Here is a 24613-nt window from a genome sequence, read left to right on the forward strand (position 1 = left end):
CAGACTTCAATTGGTGTGGTTGTTCTCCCGTCGAATATATTAATACGGGCTTTTTTAAATTTTGCATTACACAAAGCTTTAATTCGATTAAAGAAGAAGGAATCTGTTAATTTTAGTTGTTAGATTTGAAGGGCTCAATTTGTCGTTTGCTCATAAATAAAGTTACGGTCTTTGATTAATTTTTAAAAGATCAATAAACCCATAAGCTTGAAGTAAAGAGATAGGGGTAGAGTTTGAAGGTGCTGGAGACGGTCTTTGTACCCCGAAAAGCAAAAAATCCATTTGGCTACTTTCTTTTGAAACAGTTATTTTCTCGTGAAATTGCCTTTATTGGGTGCCTTGCATACTGATGCGTACATAGCTACTGGTAGTGTGTAAATTTTTAATTTGATTTGGTAAATAGTACTGCTCCGTATACATCGGCGGAGGGAACTGTATCTCATGTAACTGTACATCAAAAAACTGAAACCGCAATTAAATACGCGCGATGAGTGTCGGTGGCGGGAATTGACATTGAAGTACTAGTTCAAGTACAAAATTTGACTTTTGAAATTCAAAAAATATTCTGGTACATGTTAATTCGAAATTTTGCAAGTAGACTGAAAAAATTGTGTGATATTCAAATCAATTTCACAACAAGAAAGCTAATACTTGCTTGCCCACCCTGAAATCACCTTTTGATAAAAATGTTGTGATACATTGCATAACGTAAAATGGGATATTCTTGATGCATGTCGCGGGGTTGAATAACTAATGACGAATCTGAAATCCCATGTGGTATATCAAGTTACATGTAATGTATGCAGTTCCATCTATGTTGGCTAAACCAGCCGACATGTTACAATAGAATTTCAGAGCATCAGAAGAAGGATTCCCCTGTTGGCCAACTTGTTGAATGTTGTGGTACAACGCATAACGTAAAATGGGAGTTTCTTGATGCATGTCGCGGGTTTGAAAAACTAATGACGATAGAAGCGATCTACATCAAAAAGCTGAAACCGCAATCAAATACACGCGATGAGTATCGGGGGCGGGAATTGACATTGAAGTACTTGTTCAAATAAAAAAATTTGACTTTTGAAATTCAAAAAATATTCTGGTTCATGTTAATTCGAAATTTTGTCAACACCAAAATTAAAAAATCAAAACAGATAGGAATGAAAGTAAAAATCCCTTTTCAGGAATAGAAAGCATTATACCCGGGATTTTCATAAAATCGGGAAAAAAATGAATTTATTTTAGAGTAATAAGTGTAAATAAAATGTTGTAAATGTGATTTTAACTGTAAATAATTTCAAAAATTCGATGTCATTTTAACTCATTTCTTAGAATTATAGTCAAAGACAAGTTTATATACTTTGTAAATGATTTCATTAATTTTTAAACCTGACGATGAACGCAATGTTCGGAAACGTTCGTTTTAGTTCATTTATTTAAGTTTTAATTGACAATTGTATCTCTGTATCTCATGTAAGCAGAACAGAGTCGTCGCTTAACATGGTATGTCCAAGATAGATTACTTGTGGTGAAAATGCCGAGATCATTCACGGGTTAAGTCGAAAAATAAGTTCCAATGTTGTCCATAAAGATTACAGGATGAGCACAGCTGTATTTCCTTGAGGCATGAAAGGTGAATAATTGTCTTTTCAGTATTGAACGAGAGCTTGTTGATTTCAAACAATTTCAGTAGGGCCAGCACGTCGTTTTGGAGGTGAAGAAGCGATTGGGAGCAGGTTTTCATATCGTCTCCAAATAGAAAGATATTTTCTGCAAGTAGTAGTAGTGGTAATACAACCGACTTCCTGCTACGATAATTCAATAGTAGTAGTACTGGATTGTACTACTACTATTGATATATACTACTTGCAGTTGAATTATAATAGAATTTCGCCAAAATCCTTGTAGTTGTTTAAAGAAGTGTATAGTGGCATCAGGGATTTGGAAAGATTAATTGCAATTAATTGGCTATAGAAAAAATGTTACAATCAATTAATTTAATTGGCAAAACGTAACAATTATTGAAATAATTGCAATTATTGATCAATTAAAGTTCAAGTTCTATCAATAGTTGTTTTCTCAATATTTTGTTAAATTTTAGTCTTGACTGTACCCAAAATTGTGCGCATATGGTTATACTCTTGCAGACATTCATTTTTTTCATTACGAAAAACATTTCGCCCCAAAATCTCGAGTTACTTTGCGACAAAAATCCGTAGCCTGGAAATAGTTCCAGGTTTCAGACGTGGGAGTATGCTGTTTCAAATTTCTCCAATTATTGGGCAATTAATTTGGTCGTTCCAATCAATTATTGCAATCAAATTTGAGTCAGCAATCAATAATTGCAATCAATTAATTGCCAATTATTGAAATTCCAATTAATTTTTCCAAATCCCTGAGTGGAATCTTTAAAAATTACTCCCCTGATGAAGTACGCCATAATACCAGCCTTCATTTCAAAGTCAATTCCTCTGACTTTGTTAATTTTTTGTTCTTTGACTTTATTCTCAAGTTATGCAAACTGCTCTCTCTTCATCTGTATTATTCTATACTAAGTTTCGTCGGCGAACTTTTTGTGTTTGACAGGTGTAATTAGTTTGGGTTTTTACTATCCTTCGTTTGCAAAATGTTATCCTTCATTGGCAGATTGTCAGAAGTCCACCATCGATCAATCAGGGTAAAAATTAAGCGGAGGCTTCAATCGTTTTGGAGCAATTATTCCGACAGAAGTCGGTTATTTTTGAATTGAATTTGTTTGCCCTAATATATATTAGTAATAGATTTATGGCATAAATTCCTTATCTCATTGTGCGTTTTCGCCAGCTGATAAGAGGAGAATTGGGATAATGTGGCACTCCACTATGTTGAAGAACTACAACCAAATCTTTGTTCCTTTAAGAGTTTCGGGCGCTAGTTGCTCACCAGCTAGTCAGTTTCGCAAGTTTCAAAACTTTGAAGTGTTATTGGTGGGTAATTGATATCTGGACAGTTGTAAATAATCAGTGGCTGAGGTGTTTGGCGTACAAAATAGCGAGCTTTTGTATAGATTCAGGACGCTGAAGTACAAAAGTGACTACCTGGGCGAATAGACGGAGAAAACAAAGCCTGGTAAGAGTATCGGACATACCTGTCGGATGATATTTAAGGAGTGAATAAGTTTTTTTACGAAGTTTGGGCTTCATTAAAGAAGTAGATTAAAGAGTATTCTCATCAGAAAAGAAAAGTTGTAGATGTGACCCTGCCAAGAGCGTAAAAGTCTGAACAGGTTTTTCGAGCGTTTTTGAATTTTATCAAACTGCAGAAGCAATTTATGTAAATCGAAACGTCTGAAAAATTATTAGCAAAATGTAATTTTGTGTTTTGCATTATAGCCCCCAGCTTAGTCAAAAAAACGTATTGCTGCAATTATCACATAATGGGCAGAGAGGGACTATAACTTCATGGGGATGACTATGGGAAATATAAATTCCTAGGCATGCTTGAGATGGGTACAAATTGAGAACGTTAATTAGGAATTGTACTTTATCTCCCATTCAGAGCAATGAGGGAACAGTGCGCAAGACTCAAAATCAGTGAACCAACTGAAAATGTTGGTTGTTATTTTTGAAGATTTCTTAGTACAAGGTGAATTGTTTTGCGGTAGTACTTGTGCAATTATAATGTTAGAGGCAATTATTATTCATTGCCTCTAACATTTTTTAGATAATATGAGACTGGCAAGATTTATCAAAAGATGAAACGTTTATCTAATTTCTTTTCGGAGCTAGTTCGATATGACGCAAAACCTTTTGAAAGAAGTAAATTTCTAGCTCGTCATAGAACTGCGACCGAAAATTTGTTTACCTCTGAGTCGTTTGAAGAGTCATACCGTCTGTGTTGCATATGCCTGGATTTTATTTGGGAACGGTTGCATTCAGGTCATTGGAATCAAATTGAGTTCTTTTGGAGGGAAATATATTCCTATTTCTCTGCTCTGGCTGCAGTTTCTTTGTTTAATGCTGAAGGGAACCTTTCTGAGTGTATCAAATTGATTGATTATGGTTTAATTATGGGAATCGATATAAACTGTATACTGACACGGTTGGCACAACAGCTCCACGACGAAATTCCGAAGAGTTCATTACTGCAGGTACTGAGCATCATTTGCACTCCTAAACTGTCAGATAATTTTAAAAAAGAAATACTTTAAATTCTGATCAGTATAAGAAAACACATTCAAATTACGCAATCCGAGTGTACTTTAATGTAAATTTTACATGCAAAAATCATTTATGTTTATAACAGTGAACGTACTATTTTGAACCAACCATATTTATTGTTGTTCAAAATTTTTTAACAGATTAAACACAAGGCGTGATACCTGCAAATCAAGTGCTAATGAATTTGAAATTATGCCAAGACTGATTGGTTGATAAATGAAAAAAGTCTGGTCTTGATTTGTATTTTTCAATTTGATAAACAATCAATTTACTTTTAAAGTCTTTTTTCTGTTCTTTGTTTTTTATTGACTCTGGTAAACCATTCCATTCCTTGATTGCTGTACGAGTAAAGCAGTTTTGTATTTTTCGGCCTTTGAACTTACAGTTCCAGAAAAGAGTTTTTGTTCGGCGTGATTGTACTATTGACCAAGTAGTAAGCGATTGACCCGTTTTTGGGGAGGAAGCAGGTAGCTGGCCCGATTTAATTTTCCGAAAGTATAATAATCTTTTGTTTTCAATGAAAAGTTTTATTGGTAAAATGTTATGTTCTAATCGCAGTTCTTTGGTTGACTCTAATTTCGACCAATAAAAAGAAGCTTTCAAGGCCCCGTTGATTTGTTTTTCTATTGACACTAAAAGATTTTTTCCAATCGATTGAATGACTACGGCAGAGTAATGAAGGTGACTCAAAACAAGAGCATTCAAGATTAGTTTTAAAGATGATCTTGATAAAGAGTTGCGAATTGTGTATATGGTTTTTATTCCAAAAGCCATTTCGTTGACAAAATTTGGACTTCGCTCTGAAATGTCAATCTATTGTCTATATGAACACCTAAGTATTTGATTTCCTGTATTTCCTCAAAGAGAGCGCCATCAATTTTTAGAAGTTCCTTCTGATTTTTTCTTCCTCTATAAACTCAGGTTTTGAAGCATTAAAACTCAGCTGATGTTCTTTTAATTAACTGGTTAATTTCATAACACATGATGAGAGCTGGTTTTTGCTTTTTTTTCAATTGAATCGCCAGATGTGAAATTAACTGTGTCATCTGCATATTGAATTAGCTCTGTTTTGTTGTCAACTTGTTCATGCATATCATTGATATACAGATTGAACAAAAGGGGTCCTAAAACAGTGCCCCGAGGAACATTATTAAGACCGTTTCTCAAACATTATAAGACCATTTAGGGATCCATGCTGCATCCCAATGCCGTGTTTTGCCCAAATAGCAAATAATGCTCAGTAATGCTACACGCACTGGATTTTTTTGGGTATTCCCATTATAGCCCCACTGTGATATATTTAACGTAATGGGGGATTGTATGTTGTATGACCACTAAGCATGTTTTATCGCCTATAAGCTCTGCTATGAGTGTGTTTGACAAAGATTGGAAACGGATTGTTGCAATTATTTGAATATGCAAAGAAGAGACCATCAATAAATAGTTGATTGATTTCAAACAATCAATTGATGTAATTGAGCAATTATTTTATTGAAAATCGATTTAATCATCATTTGAAGCGACATAACCTGCATTACTAAAAAAGCTCTACAAAAACATTGAAGTGGGCTGTAAGAATTTCAAATTTACATAATCAGATGTTTTGTTCATCCGCGCCCTTTGTTCAATGCATTTTTGGCAAAACATCCGGATGTATCAATTATAGGCTGTCTTCATCTTGAGCGGTCGCATATGACTCTCTCCGTAAAAACCTTTTAAATTTCTCGTCTTATCTTAGAGCACTTACATGACTTAGTCAAGGAATCCTACATTGACATATAAGTATGAGTCAGCGCCAACTTGAGATACTCATTTTTCACCGTTTCCTATATGGTGGCTGGTGTCCTGGACCGTTAGAACTTACATCATCTTGTTTCTTCTAGATCTGGCTAGGTAACCGAGAATCGATTCACTCACGCTATGGTTTAATGTCAGGGGTTTGATTCGTTGTAGAAATTTCGAGTCTTCCTCCTTTTAGCGTGAAATTCTTCAAACGAATTTATTATCTTTCTAAGGATTCTAGCAGGTACTTTGGTCTAAGCTGTTTGTTTCAAATGTGCGTTGTCCTCATGGAATAAGGAAAAGGACGATTGTCCGTGCGTGGGCATTGGAAATCTCACAAGGTATGCCATCACAAATCGTGTGGGTGCCGTTGTAAGTCTCATTTTGTTATCTCAAGTTGTAGGACGTTGTTGGTGCCGTCTTACAAAATATCTCATTACGGTTAGTAAACAAATTCTACCATCAGATTTCAAACATACAAATTGTTGCCTTTCTCGCCTACGCAATACTCGCTCACTTTTCTGTCGAGATACAAAAAATACGAGAACTCAACAGAAGAGGTCAGGAGTATAAAGTTCTGACTAGAACCTCAACGCGCGGGGGGGGGGGGGGGTAGTATCAATGAGGTCCCCGTATTAGCGAAACACACTTCTGTCTTCACTTTTGTAATAAACGGAAATTTGACAGTACAATGATACAATGAAGCTTGAATGTAGTGTTTGATTGAACTAAGCCCATGAGTGGAATGTTTTGCTTTGATTGAATATTCAATTTTTTATGGAGTCGGAAGTTCGAAAATTTGGGTTATATGCTTTTAATGATCTGAAAAACGATTATTGATTCTTCCTGATCCTTTTTTGCTCTCAAACGAATTTCGTAATCATTTTTATGTATGCAAAGTTTCTGCTTAACGAACTTGACTGATGAATTTTGTTCTACCTTGACAGATCGACTTTTGCGTTATCTAAATTTCTACGATTTTCTGACGGCCGAAATTTTCTCTGGCATCGCCAAAACTGCGAATTAGTACTTAGTGATGTTTTAGTAAAGCAGACAAATTTGTTTTCTGGGGAATAAAATTTACGTCTATCTCTTGAATTTGTGTAGATTTGCGATGTGAAAACCGACACAGACTTTCAACAACAGGATTCAAGCATCCCTTTCGACAAAGAGACAATTTCCATTTATTCAGATCCAGACTGCGAATGCTTTTTGAAGGAAATTGGGAAGGAGCTGCCGTTCAAGATCGAAGGAGGGGTGAATCATTGGCCAGCTGCAGAGAAGTGGAGTGTCAATTACATTCTGGCAAGTGTTCTCTAAGTAGTATCAATTTTGTCTCTAAAACCGAAGACATGAATGGAACAAGATAATGTTCTTTTGTTTTTTTTTCCATTGTATCCCCAGCCCCCTCTGTCATCAAAATATACACCTCAGTTCTTATCTTTGATTTCCGCGCATTTTTCGAAAAATGGATGTTTTTATGCAGTTTTGTTTTGTTCTGACAATTTTCGACTTGAAGTCATTCGAGACTGACATGAAAAGTATTATTTTGAGTTTTCTGTGTCTAGAACATCAATAAAAAGATAAATTTTAAACGTTCACTTCTTGCTAGAAGTGATACAAACAATCGACCCATTTTGGTCGTTTTTTTTCAAAAATTGCTGATTTTTGAAATTTTTTATCGTTCCTCATTGTGCATAACAAAAAAGAAGTCAAAATTTGAACTGACTGTAAGATTTTTGGCTAACTGGTTACATTAACTAATCAACTGTAAATAAACTGCGAAACAGCGATTATCATTGTTTATTGTTTTTAGAAGCAGTGTGCTCATCGTCATGTTCCTGTTGAAATTGGCTCAAAATACAGCGACGAAACGTGGACGCAAGAAATTATGCCAATCTACAAATTTGTTCAAACATATTTTGATCCAAAACAAAGCACTAAAGGCAGGTCATATGGGGTAACTGATAAAAAGGAAAATGTCCATTGAGTGGGGGGGTGACTTTTCTAAAACATTTCATATAAGTGAAGATTTTTCGTATGCACAGGTAAACTATGGACCGAATTGAGACCAACATTGGTGCATTTTTTCATTTATTAAAATTTAAAGCATGTCAAGGTGAACTTCTGTTTGCAATACTCATTTGAGAAGAGGTTGATTTATGTCGATACCATCACATCTTTTTACACACACCCGATTTCAAGGCAATACTTAATTAACTAGGACGCAAAATGGTCATAAATGCTCTTTTTAATTGCTCTTGAATGAAGTTCATAGCAATTATTGTAAACGTGTGTGTCTTTTTTATGCAAATTTTTCGCTTGACAATTTTGCGCTTTTCTTCTAGAACCTTCTTTGACTTCTCAAGTGACTTTTTCACGCTTTCGTTCTTCATTTTTGAGTAATCTCTATTGCTCTCAGTCCGAAGTAAAGCTTGTTGCTAATATAAATTGGTTGCAGCACATCAAGAATAAGGTTCTGATGGCGCAGTTGGAAGTGCTTGGGGTAACGGTTCGGGAGGTCAGTGGTTTTTTGCACCCATGAAGAAAAATTGACCTAGGCTACAGCCCCTGAATTAAATTGCCTCGCCTGTCGTTCAAGAGCAATTCTTCCGACATTTGTCGTTTATTAAAATTAATGAGTAAATGAGAAATCAAGGAGTTCGTCTGCTGAATTTGATGCAGGATGGACGTTCTGGTGTTCTTTCAGCAGAACTGACGGCTTTTGAAGGCTTTGATGAACTTTAACGTAAGTTCCGAGGTGTTCAATATCTTCCAGTGGTATTCCTTTTGAAATCTCAAAATAAATGATGCTAATTTCTGAAATCAGAAAGCATAGACAGCCGATTTCAATTGCTCTCGGACAAAGCAATTATGGTCTTGTGTGTCTTTTAATGCAGTTTTTGACCGTTTTAAGTTTTCGAGCGACTTTAATCACGCATGACTTCTCGATTTTTACTTGAACTGAATTGCTCTCGCATTCACATTTTTAAGCGGCTTAACGCAAGTTGTGACAGTTTGCTACCAAAAGTCAAATGAAAAATGCGAGGATGCTGTTTGAGAGCAATTTGTTAGGGTTTACTGGGCTTTGTATGATAGTAGGGCCGCTTTATAGAAAGCAAAATAAATTTTTGGAATATAAGCGTGTAGAGGTTTTTCAGATTAGAAATGGACAATTCAGATCCATCGTTGGAAAAATTTTTCCGTGCGCATAAAGACACAATCACTTCTATAAGTTTCAATCCAACGGGTAAACAAGCAGCCTCTGGGTCATATGACAGTAGTTTAATTGTCTGGAATCTAAAACAGAATCAAAGTCAGAACCGATCCTTTCGCTATCAAGGTCACGAGGATGCGGTTATGGACGTTCGGTTCTCACCCAATGGGCAACTGGTAGCTAGCGCATCGCGGGACAAAACTGTGAGGTTATGGGTACCTACAATCAAAGGAGAGAGTTCGAGCTTCAAAGCACATACCTCCACTGTTCGATCTGTTGACTTCTCACACGATAGTGAATTGCTATGTACCGCTTCAGATGATAAAACTGTCAAAATTTTCACTGTTCACAGACAGAAGTTCCAGTTTTCATTGAGCGGGCATTCTAACTGGGTTCGAGTGGCCAGATTTGCGCCAGACTCTAGAATTTTGGTGTCTGGCAGCGATGATAAAACTATAAAAATCTGGGACCGATCAACGAAGGAATGTGTGCATTCGTTCAACGAAGCCAATTGCCATGTGAACAGTCTTATGTTTCACCCCAGCGGAACCTGCATTGCTGCGGGTAATTCGGATTCCACAATAAAGATCTGGGATATCCGAATCAACAAACTGCTTCAACATTATCAAACGCACACGGACGAAGTCAACTCAGTTTGTTTGCACCCTTCAGGAAATCTGCTCATTTCCGCGTCATCCGACTCGACCCTGAAGCTTTTCGACTTACTGGAAGGTCGCTTAATTTATACACTCCACGGTCATCAGCCGAAGAAAGCGGTTGCAGTTGCATTTAGTCATTGTGGCGAGTATTTCGCATCTGGCGGGGCGGATAACCAACTGCTCTATTGGAAGACAAACTTGACGGACTACTTCAATCAAGAGAACAATCAGGAAAACAGTCAAGCTATTGGGTCTCACAGCCGAGGAGTTTTTAACCCTGGATCTGCCGAGGTTGAGAACCGTCTGGGAGCTTCCGGATCTGCTGGTATTACAACGACGGCTGTAAGCGCTCATAATAGGCAGGTAATCAACAGTAATCATCCTCCGCAAACGTCCATGTACGATTCGAAAGCGAAATCGGTCGTTTTTGGGGGAGAATCAATTCCAATGTCGTCTGCACGATCAGTGTTGAACCCTACCGGTGATACGCATAACAATATGATCATAAACGCTGACGACCACAGTCGAGGACTATCGCCCCCTCTCCCACACGCAGTAAAAACCCACTCTAATGCTAACAGCGGTATGAACGAAAGCAAGAAAATGAACCTGGCTCTGACCCAAATCATCGCCCAACTGGATACGTTAACCCAGACGGTTGCAATTCTGGAGCAGAGGCTGACAAATGTGGAAAATAAAGTGACGGAGTTTGTGGTTAACTCAAATCATAATTCGACCGGTGGCCCGTCGGGTTCTAGTCATCACGCACCAAAACCATCATCAATTCATCACAAATAGTGCAATTTGAGTTCATAAATTGTTTGTCAGCGCCATAGAGGTTACAACGAAATAGTGGACCTATTTCGTTACCCGTGCAGAAATTGTTTTCTCGTAGACAACTGTAACGTTTTTGCATTGATAATAGTTTGTTTGAGATGAGAATTCGATAGAAAATGAGAAAGAATATAATTCCATTACAAGTGTGTTATAGTATTTGGATCTTTTCTGATTGGAACACGTGTGCTTGGGGAATGCCAATAATATGCAAGAAAAAGTACACACAGAAAAGAGTTCTAAAATAGGGTTGCATAGTAGCCGCTCTATGAAGAATGCGGGTTTAAGGGGGAGTGAAACAGTTCCTGGAAGTGACTGGAATCATGCGCTGACTTAACTGACCTATTCGTGCAATATATAATAGCTAATTACTCAAACTATTTGAAGCTTCTAGTGACGTGCCTTGTTTTTGTTTTCGTGCTAGTAGTTTAATTCTTACCGCTACTCATGGAATGCAATGCTTGTGTGTTGAAGACAGCATTTTCATTTTTAATTGATACGAAATGGCGCTATTTGTTGGATTAGATTTAGTTGATTTTTTTGTAGATGAATTTAAAGGTAATTTACTCTTTGATCAAATATTGTTATCTGATCAAAATTGGTCTCAAACATTTTCCGAGGTATCCGAAAAAAATGAAGGCGAGCTTGTAGAATATTTTCAATGGTTATATCAGTTTCTAGTGTTTTGCAATTGGTGTCGAGACTCGTTTTAAGTAGTTTCGCTGATAAGATTACGCCTACGGTTCTCTAATATTTTTTTTCAATATGCAGCGCTTTCAGGAAAAAATCCATTGCCATTTTTTTTACAGGCGTGGGCCTTAAAATGTTACATGAACTTTTATAGGTTAAAACTATGGAGTCGCCGAGTACAGTGAGGACGCGATATCAGATATATCATTGAAAGGATCTTGACAAAAGTGGGGAAAAGTGAGCAGTTAGTTTTTCGAAATTATAGAGCAGCACACCTAAAGCAGTGGCAACATTTTAGAAGTGGGTTTAAAGCTGAAAAAGTCAATTTTTCTGAATTACTTCTCTCACTTTCCCCGTTTGCGCGCATGACGTCATTTGTGACTCTCTCTAGCAAATGTTTCTAGGACATTTGCGTGATTAGATTGCGATCACAAGGGACTTACCTCACTCAATAAAATGAATTTTGCACTTTAAAACTTAAGTTTAATTTGAATTTGTGTAAGGTCAAAGGAACTCATACGTGCAGTAAAGGTCCCTAATAAGAGGCTTCTGCGGGATGAATTTTAACAAGTTTTGTTAATTCATCGCTGAATGTGTTTTACCTAGCTTTTTGAGCGGCGTCGATAGTTTTGAATTTAGATCTGTCTCTGTTTCTATCTCTATTATAAGCCACGCAGGTGTAATCTTTCGCAGCTATTTCGGCAATCTGGCGGCTATGTTTCTCGAATGAGAAGCAATTATTTTAAACGTGTGTGTCTATTTTATGCATTTTTTGCTTGACTGTCTTGCGTTTTTCATCTAGAATAACCTATGATTTCTCAAGTGACTTTTTCACGCACTTCTTGATTGAGTGATCAATTGCTCTCACTCCGAAAGTTTGTTTTTCAAACAAAACTGATTGTTAAAGACTCGATGACAAGGACCTGATAGGCGCGTGGTTAGTACATCCGTCGAGGTGAGGGAATCGGACTCAGGAGGTCGGGGTTCGAATCCTACCGTTGGCTTAGGTTTTCGCACCCATAAGGAAAAATTTATCTTGGCTACAGCCCCTGAATTAAATTCGCCGCCTGTCATTCAAGAGCAATGTTTTCGACGTTAGTCGGTTGGTGTTTTGACATTTTGTGTTCAGATAATCAGTTTGCTCTGGCCACAGTCATTCTATCCTATTAGCGAAAAGTTAGCTTAGATAACTCTTATCATATAATTTTTTTTCCAAAAAGACGTTGGATGTATATCTTTGTTGTTGCTATTTGAATTTTTTGTTTGTCGTGTTTCGTAGTCTTAATAATGGCAGATCTTATCTGCCATCTAATATGGCATTAATTACTTTACTTAATGATTTGCGTTGGAAGCAATTTTTTAATTCATAGACCACTTATTTTTGATCAGTATGTAAGATTTTTTTTGAAAGTTTTCTATCTCTTCCTCATTTGGTAAACAATTAGGCCAAAATAGGCCAAAATTGGCTCCTGGCCGTTGTAATAATCAAAAATTAAAGAGGTCAGTGTTGCTGTGTATTAATCAGCGGGCATTTATTATGTTAGCAGTTAACTTTTCAATAAGTGGAGGCTTCGGCAGAATCATGGAAAAGTTTTATTGAATCATTCTTGAAGTTATTCAGTGCAATTTTGTTTAAATTGAATTAATTTTTTTGTGCTAAGGTAATTATATTAACTTTACATGTGGCATTCGCTTCGTTTAGTTGACGGTGGGAACCTTTTACTCGTTTTTAATTGCTCATAAACGAAGTATGTCGCAATTATATTGGTGATGTATTTTTTAATGCGATTTTTCGTCTGAGTCATGTGACTTTTCGTCCTCGTCTTTCAAGAACGGGATAAACAGGTAGCGCTCGGAGGGCATTAAATTCTCTCAGAGCCCTAAGACTTACTATAATTTAAGAATGCGATTCACCAAAACTTTTTTGAGGAGACAATTTCATGGTGTGAAGGGCGGTTTTTGATCTTAGAAGTTTGACCTCCCTCAGTCACCCGCCCACCCCAGCCCCTGCTATCAGTCCCCCCATTATCCCCCACCCCCAACGCTTGCCCCCCCCCCCCACCACCACACACACACACACACACTCCTGGCACCCCTCCCTAATGCTAGCATCCTTCAACCCCCGGCTGGCTGCTACCAAAGCCAACCGCTCGCCGGTCGTTTGAGAGCGATTCGCCCAAAGGTATTCGGTTATGTTTATTTACTGGAAGGGTGGAGTGTGTCAGAAACTCAGAAAAAAATCGTTGAATCTTTTTTAAATTCTAAGCTTAAAACGATTGCTTAGACTAACCATTAACAATCAAATTAATTACAATAGCAGTTTCAAAAGTTTGTGAGTTTGCGTTTGAATTTGGGTCATTGGCCTAAGACTGTACACTATTACTGGGATACAGTCATTTTAAACACCGTGGGGGGTTTTTACTGGCTTTTCCTGATTACAATATCTTATCGTTGTGTAACTCTGGCTAGCCGTGTTTGCAGTTGTTAGTGGTCATTGTTGGACAGGAAGGTAAGTGAAACAGTTTTGTCCGGGAGGGGAGAGAAAGAAAGAATATGTAGGAGTAAGAGAGAGAGAGAGAGAGAAAAATAAGTGAATTAAGCTAAAACTACAAGGGTTGAGCATCAATCTGCTATGTCTGTTTACTCCAGACAGCTGTGGAGCGTGGGGGGATCGAACTCCCGCTGTGTTTTTCATTTCGTAGAGTGATGTGTTGCACCAATATACACACGTTTTGACTGAAGAATTGCGTGTACTGTACAATGTTCATTCTTTTTTCATGTTTAATAAATTTGTCTCAAGTTTTGAATTTGCTATACGTAATTGAGAAAATGTAAAATCATTGATTCCAAAGTTCGTCGGTTTCGACTTGTCTCGTATTTTTTACAAGTGCTGATTTTTCATGCTTGAGGAGAAAAAAATGTCTGTACGCAACACTGCCGAGAGTCCTCCTCCAGAGGAGAAGTTTCATCACGGCATGATTCGGGTGTTTCCTCTCGAAAGCTTCGGCGACGAAACCAGGGATCCCCGGAAGATTGCCCTCAAGAAGCTTCCGCTGTTTGAGGGGTTGATACCGGATGGTCTGGCGGAGGCTTATAGAGCTTGGTAGCGTCAGAAGATTATTTTGAAGCCTAGGAAACTGCGGGCAACTTCTGATTCAAAAGGATCGAAGCTTCCTGACCCTAGGTTTGATCCTGACTTTGATCCAAAGGATCCTTTGGGTCTTAGTCGGTGATCCTTGTTTTTTAAATCAGTAAAATGAAGAATATAGTTGGTTTGATTTTTTAATGATTATTATCAATGATAATGATTGTTGTAATCAATTGTTACCAGGCAATTGCATTCGTGAACCATTTTTTATTCATTATGCACCATCGGTTGTGTTTTTCCAAGAATCTTGTTGGTCTTGGATAAATGCTTTTTGCGTTACGCCGCAAAACGTGTATTTAGTTTTCTGGCTGATTCGACCAAATCGTGGTCTAATGAGACAATAAATCATCATGTTTATCAACGATTTATATCACTACTTTCCACGGTCTTTTTGCATTCAATTAGCTACAGCTAGAGCTCTCGATTTCATAAATAATGATCTCAGACATAGTTTAGAAACTAACTTTTGTTAATTACCATATTATGAGTACGTTCAAACCAGCGATTGGCCTTTTTAATCTGCAATTAGTAAACAGAAGATTTTGTATCTAATGAAAACTCAATGATGCTTTCTCAGTTTGCTTTTTGTTAGCAGTTGGGTGATAGCTCAAATCGAACAATTCGCCTTAGTGTGATTTTTCCGCGCTCGTTTAATATTAAAAGGTGGGCCGTGAAAAACCCTGACAAAATCAAGCAAATTTGCTTGTTTTTGTGTACGTTTTGTGACGAAATGTTGTAGATTCATGAAAACAATGAAGTTTATCCAGATGAACAAGCTCTCAAACTCCTGAATCAAACTATACTTGGTTCTTTTGCACCATTTTTGCAAATATATCTTTTTGTGTGTTAATAAAATTTGATCAAAGTAATTAGTAGCACGCAAATCATGACATCTGTTGTATTGAAATTGAGCAATAAATTGTTTTTGAAACCAACAGGTTTAATTGTGAGAAGTTTGTCCCATTGTATTACTGCGATGACATCTATTCTTTGGAACAACTATCGTAACAAAGTGTAATTTAGTTTTGAACGAACATCATCTAATTGTTTTTGTTAAAATTTAATGGCTGAATTTTTCACATTTGAGCAGCCTTAAGAGCCTTTGGAACGTTTTCGTGAAACTGTTCAGATTGTGATAATTGTTATTTGGCTGACAATATAGTTGTTTCTCATTGTCTCGAAATATTTTCCTATCTGTACCTGAAAAGATTTGTTTTTAACCTAAGTTTTACAAATGAACTTGTCCTTTTTCACCATTTTGCATCTTGATATATTTTGTTACCATCAGTTTCACTTAGCTTAACTTTCTGATTTTAATTTGCTCCAGTTCGAGTTTTTCCAATTGTTTGTTTTTAAATCGTCTTTGAATTCTTATATCGTCAAACAGCTCTGATCTGTGTTCCATGGGTTAGATGAGTGTTTGTTCCTGGGGTCGCCAAGCAAGCAATATATTCAAGTTTTAGTTTTTGAAGTAAAGCAATGAAGTTTTCCTGATTTGCCTTAATTGGACATGATCATAACTCATTTCCCGAAGAAGACATGATAAGAATTCAGACATCCGTTTTTGATTTTATTGTGAACAGGGTTTTGAAATTAATTGGTTGCATGCAAAGACAGGTCTTCGTACATATAGATATTCACAATGCAATTGAGGGTTGTACATCATATGCCCAACAAAAATAAGTGAAATTTTTTAAACTGCTCTTGAACTAAGTTTGTGCAACTATTGTGGTCGAGTGTCTTTTTAATAACTAATGGATGTTGTAGGTTTTCTATAATCTTTTTGATGAAATTGATTATTACGAAGCTCAACGCTCAACGAGTTTGCGGAGGCCTTTGACCGAAGAGCTGAAAAGTCATCCTGACTTAAATTACCTAGAAAAATTAGTTTCACGCTCATTAGTTTAGGTTCAGTTGAGGACACCAGGTTTAAAGTTGAGAAAGTTAGTGTGAGACGTTTTGAAGCCATTGGTTCTCGGTTCCAATTATTCGATAAAAGATAGATTTAAATCAATTGTCCAGTGTTCTCTAGTTTTGGTTTTAGGTTTTTGCCCAAAGCTTCAGTTCGCATTGAGAGTCTTCCGGCTGTTTTAGTGCACTTTTGTCTTCTTTTGTTCAAGAATATTTTTGCGCACTTTAGTTATTTGACTTTTCGTCAAAAGAAACTGAATCAACTGGTAAAGTCTGAGGACATCAAGTTGTTTAGCAGTGATTATAGAGCGCTGCTGAGTTCGAAGTGTATTGTTCAGGGAAGCAGGTAGAAGGTTTTCATAGAGGTTTTGAATCGATGCTTCAAATAAACAAGCCCGATGTTTGGAAATTTTTGGAAGCGATACACAGGCAACAAGCGCTTCAAGAAATTACCGTGGCACAACTAAAAGAGGTGAAGCAGGTAGTTAAATTGCTTCAAACATGTCATTCTGAGAATCTGTTTCAATCTTTAGCTTTTTATCTGTGTAATTGTGTCAGAATATATTTAATTTAATTTGGTTGATTTTACATCTCTTTGACAGTCAAGTGGGGGGTTTATTTCCGTGGGTTTTTTCCTTGGGGGTTTCTTTCCGTTGGCGTTTTTTACTATCCAATTTTGCGTGGGGATTTTTTCTGTTTTTTTCCGAAACCTGTTTTAAAGGCAATTTAAACCTTTCGAAATGCATGAAATGGTAATTTAGCAATTATATTTTACAATTATCTTCGACAATTTGCTCCTTTTTTGACTTCTGAAATCTAATATTGCTCTTTCGAAACCTAGAAGTCTTGGTCCGTTTTTAAGCTGTCGTTTGTTATTGAAAAGTGTTTAAAACTCTGATAATTTTTGTTTAGAAAATAGTTATTAAGTTCCGTATGCAAGAAAATAAATCATTGTTTACAAATTTTTCCTAACCTCTTGATTTTTTTTTTCGAAATCCAACATCTCAATTCAAAATTAGGTGGTATGTTTGGACAGCTCAAAAAATTCAGAATTTTTGTTTTGACCAATTTTTATTTTTATTTTTATTCTGAAATAAATAGAAAACTAGCGCATTGCAGTTTTCTATTGAAATTAGAGATCAACAATTGTTCCGTGATTGGGGTTATCGACATTTAATTGGATAAATCTTTGTTTCAAAATTAAATTAATTTTAATCAATGCTTAATTAAACAAATCAAATTTCTAAGATTATTGAAAGTAGTAAAAAACATTTTTTGATGAAAAATCACGTGCTAACAATTGGTGAGTCGCCAATAGTATAATTGTTAAAACTATGCGGATTCAACACACTCAGCATCATAAGTGAAAAAGCAAACGATGGTGTCATTGTGGCGCAAATTTGAAAATTTGATTAATAATCAATAAAATGACCTGCCTTTGTGACCAGGCTACTTAGCCCAGCACGATTTTCTGGGACAAGTGCCGCTGTTGAAAGAGGATATTGTTATCCCTGATTACTGCTTTATGACACCTGAGTTGGAGGGAGAGCGCCAGAAGGGAGAGGTTGTTGTCAATTCCTGGTTTGGACCGGCTGGCACAGTTTCGCCTCTTCATCAAGATCCAAGAAGAAACTTACTCTGTCAGGTGAGTGTTGTATCTCCTGATTTATTAATGAATTTTTCCTTTTTTTCAATGTATAAAGAAATGTAATACTTCGCTATAAAATGAACCAATAACTTAGTTATAAACTCATGCTTGCTTATACTAGTTACCAGTTAGATCTGCTAATTCTGCTGCTTTCGGCCATTTTATTTTGACGAAAATATGTACGTCAGTGTACGAAAGAGTTGATTAATATGCAACTTTTTCAAACTTTCCAGTTTTTGTGATAATTATAGCTCCATTTTTCAACTTCTAGTTGCTACGCTTTCACCCATGGAACACGAAGGCTTGCTGGTTCTGTTCGTGTTCAGAATATTCCCACAATTGCGTTTGTAACCCTACAATGCATCATATGACTACATTTGAATTTTAGAAATGTTTAATAGCCGCCGTCAGCCTCTCAAACGACTATTATTTAGGCGCTCTCCTTTTTTTGCAATTCAAAGAATTTGAATTGTATTGGGGCGCTGTCTTTTTTTTAAAGATCTGTTCACACATTTTCATGATTTTTGAAGTCAAATTGGAGTAGTGATTTTGGTCACGCCGAAACAGGAAGTGGAGTGAAAAAGCGAGTGGTTTTGCGGTGTGAAATTTTTTGCTCTAATTTTAAAGTATAGTGAGAAGAGGGAGTTTGAACAAAAATTCGCTGTCCCCGTATTGGTTTTTTGTTCACCTGCGGCAATTTCACTTTGATATTTTTACTGGTGTTTTTTCGATTTTTTGGATTGGATTTCTTTTCTAAATGGTTTTCCCAATCCATCCATAGTCTGTTCTACGTCTAGTTTTCTGTTTAGTCATGGAAATTTCTTTGAATTGAACGTCAGGACTTGTCCTGCTTAGTTTTTTTTTAAATTCGCTTTACCTTTTGATCACATTTTTCGTTTTACATAAGTGTCCCGACTTTCACATTTGACTTCTGACTTACTTCATTCACTGTTTCAACTGAATGGATTTTAAATTCTTTCAAGCCTTGATTTACGTAGTTTAATTAATACGGTCATTTTCAAAAGAGCAAAATCAAAAGAAACGGTATAAACCAATAAACACTGGTCATTAAGTCTTTTTGAATTAGGTTATCAAAGTTCATTAGAGCGGTTGCTAGCTGATATTATATTAAATTTTAATACCCTTCAGTTTAAAAGCTGAAGTAAGTATAAGTTTAGAATCTAACTGAAACTGCACACTGAATTAGAACAATTTTTCAGGAAAAAATTTTGTCAATTTCTCTCTGCTTTCTTCTGTTTCAATCCCTATGTGCGTCTAGTGCGTCAACGGCGGCTATTTTCTAGCAATCTACCGGCTATGTTTACCATTAGCAATAAACTTATTATTTTAGCAAGATGTGGGAAAACTGCTTTGAAACTAAAATTTCTTAAAAAAGAGAAATTAGTTTCCAGAAAATTACTGAGTAAGTTGCAACTGCCAGGGATTTTTTGTGCTTAATGTTTTTGAATGATAGAAACATAAACCAGTTAAGTCTCATTTTTTGTTGTTGATGGTTTGGATTCTGCTTCATCAGTTTTTCCGGGCTTTCTTTATAATTTTTAACGCACGTTGTCACCAATATTGATGTCAATTTGATTGACTCTTAATTCAAAGTGAAATGTTTTTGATACTGTGCTCTATTCACACAAAGTATATTATGGTAAACAAACACTAGCAGAAGTGGCTGTAGAAGATTTTTTTTAAATCGCACTGTATTAAGAAGATTGCCCAGAACGGACTGTTTGTAGTCGTGAGATATCGCTTTACGATTGCATTATTAATATATGTTGAAGCAAATGGTTTTATGAGCTTGAAACTTTGGTTTTATTTCTCCCACTTAGAGGCTGAAGTTTACTGATAGCTTTTGCCGAGCAATGTGTTGTAATCCGTTGGAGTTAGAATGGATGAATGAAACTAGCATGTAGAAGTCCGGGAGGGTTGAAAAGAAAAAGTTGATCTACAAAAAAAAACATAACGCAAGATGTCAAGAATTAGAATTCAATGAATTGACAAAAGAACAAAATAACATGCAACTAAAAATATAAATCGAATCAACTAATGGAGGGAAAAGTGACAAATGCCAGGAGTATGTGTCAGAACTGAAAAGTTCGTAATCTTCTAATATATTAAATGTAAGTCGCACTTGAACGCAATGGTTAACAACGCTCCTATCTTCACGTGTTTTAGCGATCTTTAAACATGCAGCCTACACGACCATGCTTAAGTGCCTGATCTGTAAACGTTTTTTTGCTGATTAAGCATACGGCTTAGCAAAAACAAGCGAGACAAAAAGCCATCGACCAATATTCGTATGTAGCCACAACGGATAGACAACAGTAACAGGCGTCGGTAGTGCAAGGGATTAGACTTGTGTTTGTGAAGCGAGGGGCAACGGTTCGAGACCGAGTCGGTGCAAAGAATGGACTCTGTTTTTTGTCTCATAAATGGTGAATCTTGTTTTTCATCCACTACTGTGTTTCGTTCTTGCTCCCTTCTTTATTTCCCTTCTTATTTATTCTTCTATATCTAATATATTAAATGTAAGTCGCACTTGAACGCAATGGTTAACAACGCTCCTATCTTCACGTGTTTTAGCGATCCTTTAACATGCAGCCTACACGGCCATGCTTAAGTGCCTGATCTGTAAACGTTTTTTTGCTGATTAAGCATACGGCTTAGCAAAAACAAGCGAGACAAAAAGCCATCGACCAATATTCGTATGTAGCCACAACGGATAGACAACAGTAACAGGCGTCGGTAGTGCAAGGGATTAGACTTGTGTTTGTGAAGCGAGGGGCAACGGTTCGAGACCGAGTCGGTGCAAAGAATGGACTCTGTTTTTTGTCTCATAAATGGTGAATCTTGTTTTTCATCCACTACTGTGTTTCGTTCTTGCTCCCTTCTTTATTTCCCTTCTTATTTATTCTTCTATATCTAATATATTAAATGTAAGTCGCACTTGAACGCAATGGTTAACAACGCTCCTATCTTCACGTGTTTTAGCGATCCTTTAACATGCAGCCTACACGGCCATGCTTAAGTGCCTGATCTGTAAACGTTTTTTTGCTGATTAAGCATACGGCTTAGCAAAAACAAGCGAGACAAAAAGCCATCGACCAATTTTGGTATGTAGCCACAACGAATAGACAACAGTAACAGGCGTCGGTAGTGCAAGGGATTAGACTTGTGGCTGTGCAGCGAGGGGCATGGGTTCGAGACCGAGTCGGTGCGAAAAAAGGACTCTTTTTTGTCTCAAAAATGGTGAGTCTTGTTCTTCATCCACTACTGTGTTTCCTTCTTGCTCCCTTCTTTAATTCCCTTCTTATTCATTCTTCTATATCTAATATATTAAATGTACGTCGCACTTGAACGCAACGGTTAACAACGCTCCTATCTTCACGTTTTAACGATTCTTAAACATGCAGCCTATACAACCATGCTTAAGTGCCTGATCTGTAAATGTTTTTTTGCTCATTAAGCATACGGCTTAGCAAAAACAAGCGAGACAAAAAGCCATCGACCAATATTCGTATGTAGCCACAACGGATAGACAACAGTAACAGGCGTCGGTAGTGCAAGGGATTAGACTTGTGTTTGTGAAGCGAGGGGCACCGGTTCGAGACCGAGTCGGTGCAAAGAATGGACTCTGTTTTTTGTCTCATAAATGGTGAATCTTGTTTTTCATCCACTACTGTGTTTCGTTCTTGCTCCCTTCTTTATTTCCCTTCTTATTTATTCTTCTATATCTAATATATTAAATGTAAGTCGCACTTGAACGCAATGGTTAACAACGCTCCTATCTTCACTTGTTTTAGCGATCCTTTAACATGCAGCCTACACGGCCATGCTTAAGTGCCTGATCTGTAAACGTTTTTTTTGCTGATTAAGCATACGGCTTAGCAAAAACAAGCGAGACAAAAAGCCATCGACCAATTTTGGTATGTAGCCACAACGGATAGACAACAGTAACAGGCGTCGGTAGTGCAAGGAATTAGACTTGTGGCTGTGCAGCGAGGGGCATGGGTTCGAGACCGAGTCGGTGCGAAAAAAGGACTCTTTTTTGTCTCAAAAATGGTGAGTCTTGTTTTTCATCCACTACTGTGTTTCCTTCTTGCTCCCTTCTTTAATTCCCTTCTTATTCATTCTTCTATATCTAATATATTAAATGTAAGTCGCACTTGAACGCAATGGTTAACAACGCTCCTATCTTCACTTGTTTTAGCGATCCTTTAACATGCAGCCTACACGGCCATGCTTAAGTGCCTGATCTGTAAATGTTTTTTTGCTCATTAAGCATACGGCTTAGCAAAAACAAGCGAGACAAAAAGCCATCGACCAATATTCGTATGTAGCCACAACGGATAGACAACAGTAACAGGCGTCGGTAGTGCAAGGGATTAGACTTGTGTTTGTGAAGCGAGGGGCACCGGTTCGAGACCGAGTCGGTGCAAAGAATGGACTCTGTTTTTTGTCTCATAAATGGTGAATCTTGTTTTTCATCCACTACTGTGTTTCGTTCTTGCTCCCTTCTTTATTTCCCTTCTTATTTATTCTTCTATATCTAATATATTAAATGTAAGTCGCACTTGAACGCAATGGTTAACAACGCTCCTATCTTCACGTGTTTTAGCGATCCTTTAACATGCAGCCTACACGGCCATGCTTAAGTGACTGATCTGTAAATGTTTTTTTGCTCATTAAGCATACGGCTGAGCAAAAACAAGCGAGACAAAAAGCCATCGACCAATTTTCGTATGTAGCCACAACGGATAGACAGCAGTAACAGTCGTCGGTAGCCCAAGGGAATAGACCTGCGGCTGTGAAGCGAGGGGCATGGGTTCGAGCCCGAATGGGTGCCAGAAATGGCCCTTGTTTTTTGTCTCAAAAATGGTGAATCTTGTTTTTCATCCACTACTGTGTTTCCTTCTTGCTCCCTTCTTTATTCTTCTTTATTTCCCTTCTTATTGATTCTTCTATATCTTATATATTAAATGTAAGTCGCACTTGAACGCAATGGTTAACAACGCTCCTATCTTCACGTGTTTTAGCGATCCTTAAACATGCAGACTACACGACCATGCTTAAGTGCCTGATCTGTAAATGTTTCTTTGCTCAATAAGCGTACGGCTTAGCAAAAACAAGCGAGACAAAAAGCCGTCGACCAATTTTCGTATGTAGCCACAACGGATAGACAGCAGTAACAGGCGTCGGTAGCCCAAGGGAATAGACCTGCGGCTGTGAAGCGAGGGGCATGGGTTCGAGCCCGAATGGGTGCCACAAATGGCCCTTGTTTTTTGTCTCAAAATTGGTGAATATGTTTTTCATCCACTACTGTGTTTCGTCCTTGCTCCCTTCTTTATTTCCCTTCTTATTTATTCTTCTATATCTAATATATTAAATGTAAGTCGCACTTGAACGCAATGGTTAACAACGCTCCTATCTTCACGTGTTTTAGCGATCCTTTAACATGCAGCCTACACGGCCATGCTTAAGTGACTGATCTGTAAATGTTTTTTTTTGCCCATTAAGCATACGGCTGAGCAAAAACAAGCGAGACAAAAAGCCATCGACCAATTTTCGTATGTAGCCACAACGGATAGACAGCAGTAACAGGCGTCGGTAGCCCAAGGGAATAGACCTGCGGCTGTGAAGCGAGGGGCATGGGTTCGAGCCCGAATGGGTGCCACAAATGGCCCTTGTTTTTTGTCTCAAAAATGGTGAATATGTTTTTCATCCACTACTGTGTTTCGTCCTTGCTCCCTTCTTTATTTCCCTTCTTATTTATTCTTCTATATCTAATATATTAAATGTAAGTCGCACTTGAACGCAATGGTTAACAACGCTCCTATCTTCACGTGTTTTAGCGATCCTTTAACATGCAGCCTACACGGCCATGCTTAAGTGACTGATCTGTAAATGTTTTTTTTTGCTCATTAAGCATACGGCTGAGCAAAAACAAGCGAGACAAAAAGCCATCGACCAATTTTCTTATGTAGCCACAACGGATAGACAGCAGTAACAGGCGTCGGTAGCCCAAGGGAATAGACCTGCGGCTGTGAAGCGAGGGGCATGGGTTCGAGCCCGAATGGGTGCCAGAAATGGCCCTTGTTTTTTGTCTCAAAAATGGTGAATCTTGTTTTTCATCCACTACTGTGTTTCCTTGCTCCCTTCTTTATTCTTCTTTATTTCCCTTCTTATTGTTTCTTCTATATCTAATATATTAAATGTAAGTCGCACTTGAACGCAATGGTAAACAACGCGCCTATCTTCACGTGTTTTAGCGATCCTTAAACATGCAGACTACACGACCATGCTTAAGTGCCTGATCTGTAAATGTTTCTTTGCTCAGTAAGCGTACGGCTTAGCAAAAACAAGCGAGACAAAAAGCCATCGACCAATTTTTGTATGTAGCCACAACGGATAGACAGCAGTAACAGGCGACGGTAGCGCAAGGGATAAGACATGTGGCTGTGAAGCGAGGGGTATGGGTTCGAGCCTGAGTCGGTGCCAGAAATGTCCTCTGTTTTT

General features: G+C 37.4%; 2 protein-coding genes across 2 annotated transcripts in view; both read left to right on the forward strand.

The window, feature by feature from the left end:
• Window positions 1–1459: 1459 nt before the first annotated feature.
• The window catches only part of LOC142345612 (bifunctional peptidase and arginyl-hydroxylase JMJD5-like), a 33788-nt gene continuing 10634 nt past the window's right edge, over window positions 1460–24613 (forward strand). Inside the window, exons 1-5 of the mRNA XM_075397750.1 lie at window positions 1460–1630; window positions 3700–4126; window positions 7086–7283; window positions 7795–7924; window positions 17886–18082. Coding sequence (XP_075253865.1) covers window positions 3731–4126; window positions 7086–7283; window positions 7795–7924; window positions 17886–18082 — 921 coding nt within the window. The 5' untranslated portion in view covers window positions 1460–1630; window positions 3700–3730. The remainder of the gene's footprint in view (window positions 1631–3699; window positions 4127–7085; window positions 7284–7794; window positions 7925–17885; window positions 18083–24613) is intronic.
• On the forward strand, window positions 8748–11267 carry LOC142345611 (uncharacterized). The gene has a single exon (XM_075397749.1). It carries the CDS (start codon window positions 9147–9149, stop codon window positions 10650–10652), a length of 1506 nt encoding a protein of 501 aa, XP_075253864.1. The 5' UTR covers window positions 8748–9146; the 3' UTR covers window positions 10653–11267.

This window comes from Convolutriloba macropyga, chromosome 9 (genome assembly GCF_964194025.1).
Source record: "Convolutriloba macropyga chromosome 9, txConMacr16.3, whole genome shotgun sequence".
Taxonomy (NCBI): domain Eukaryota; kingdom Metazoa; phylum Xenacoelomorpha; order Acoela; family Convolutidae; genus Convolutriloba; species Convolutriloba macropyga.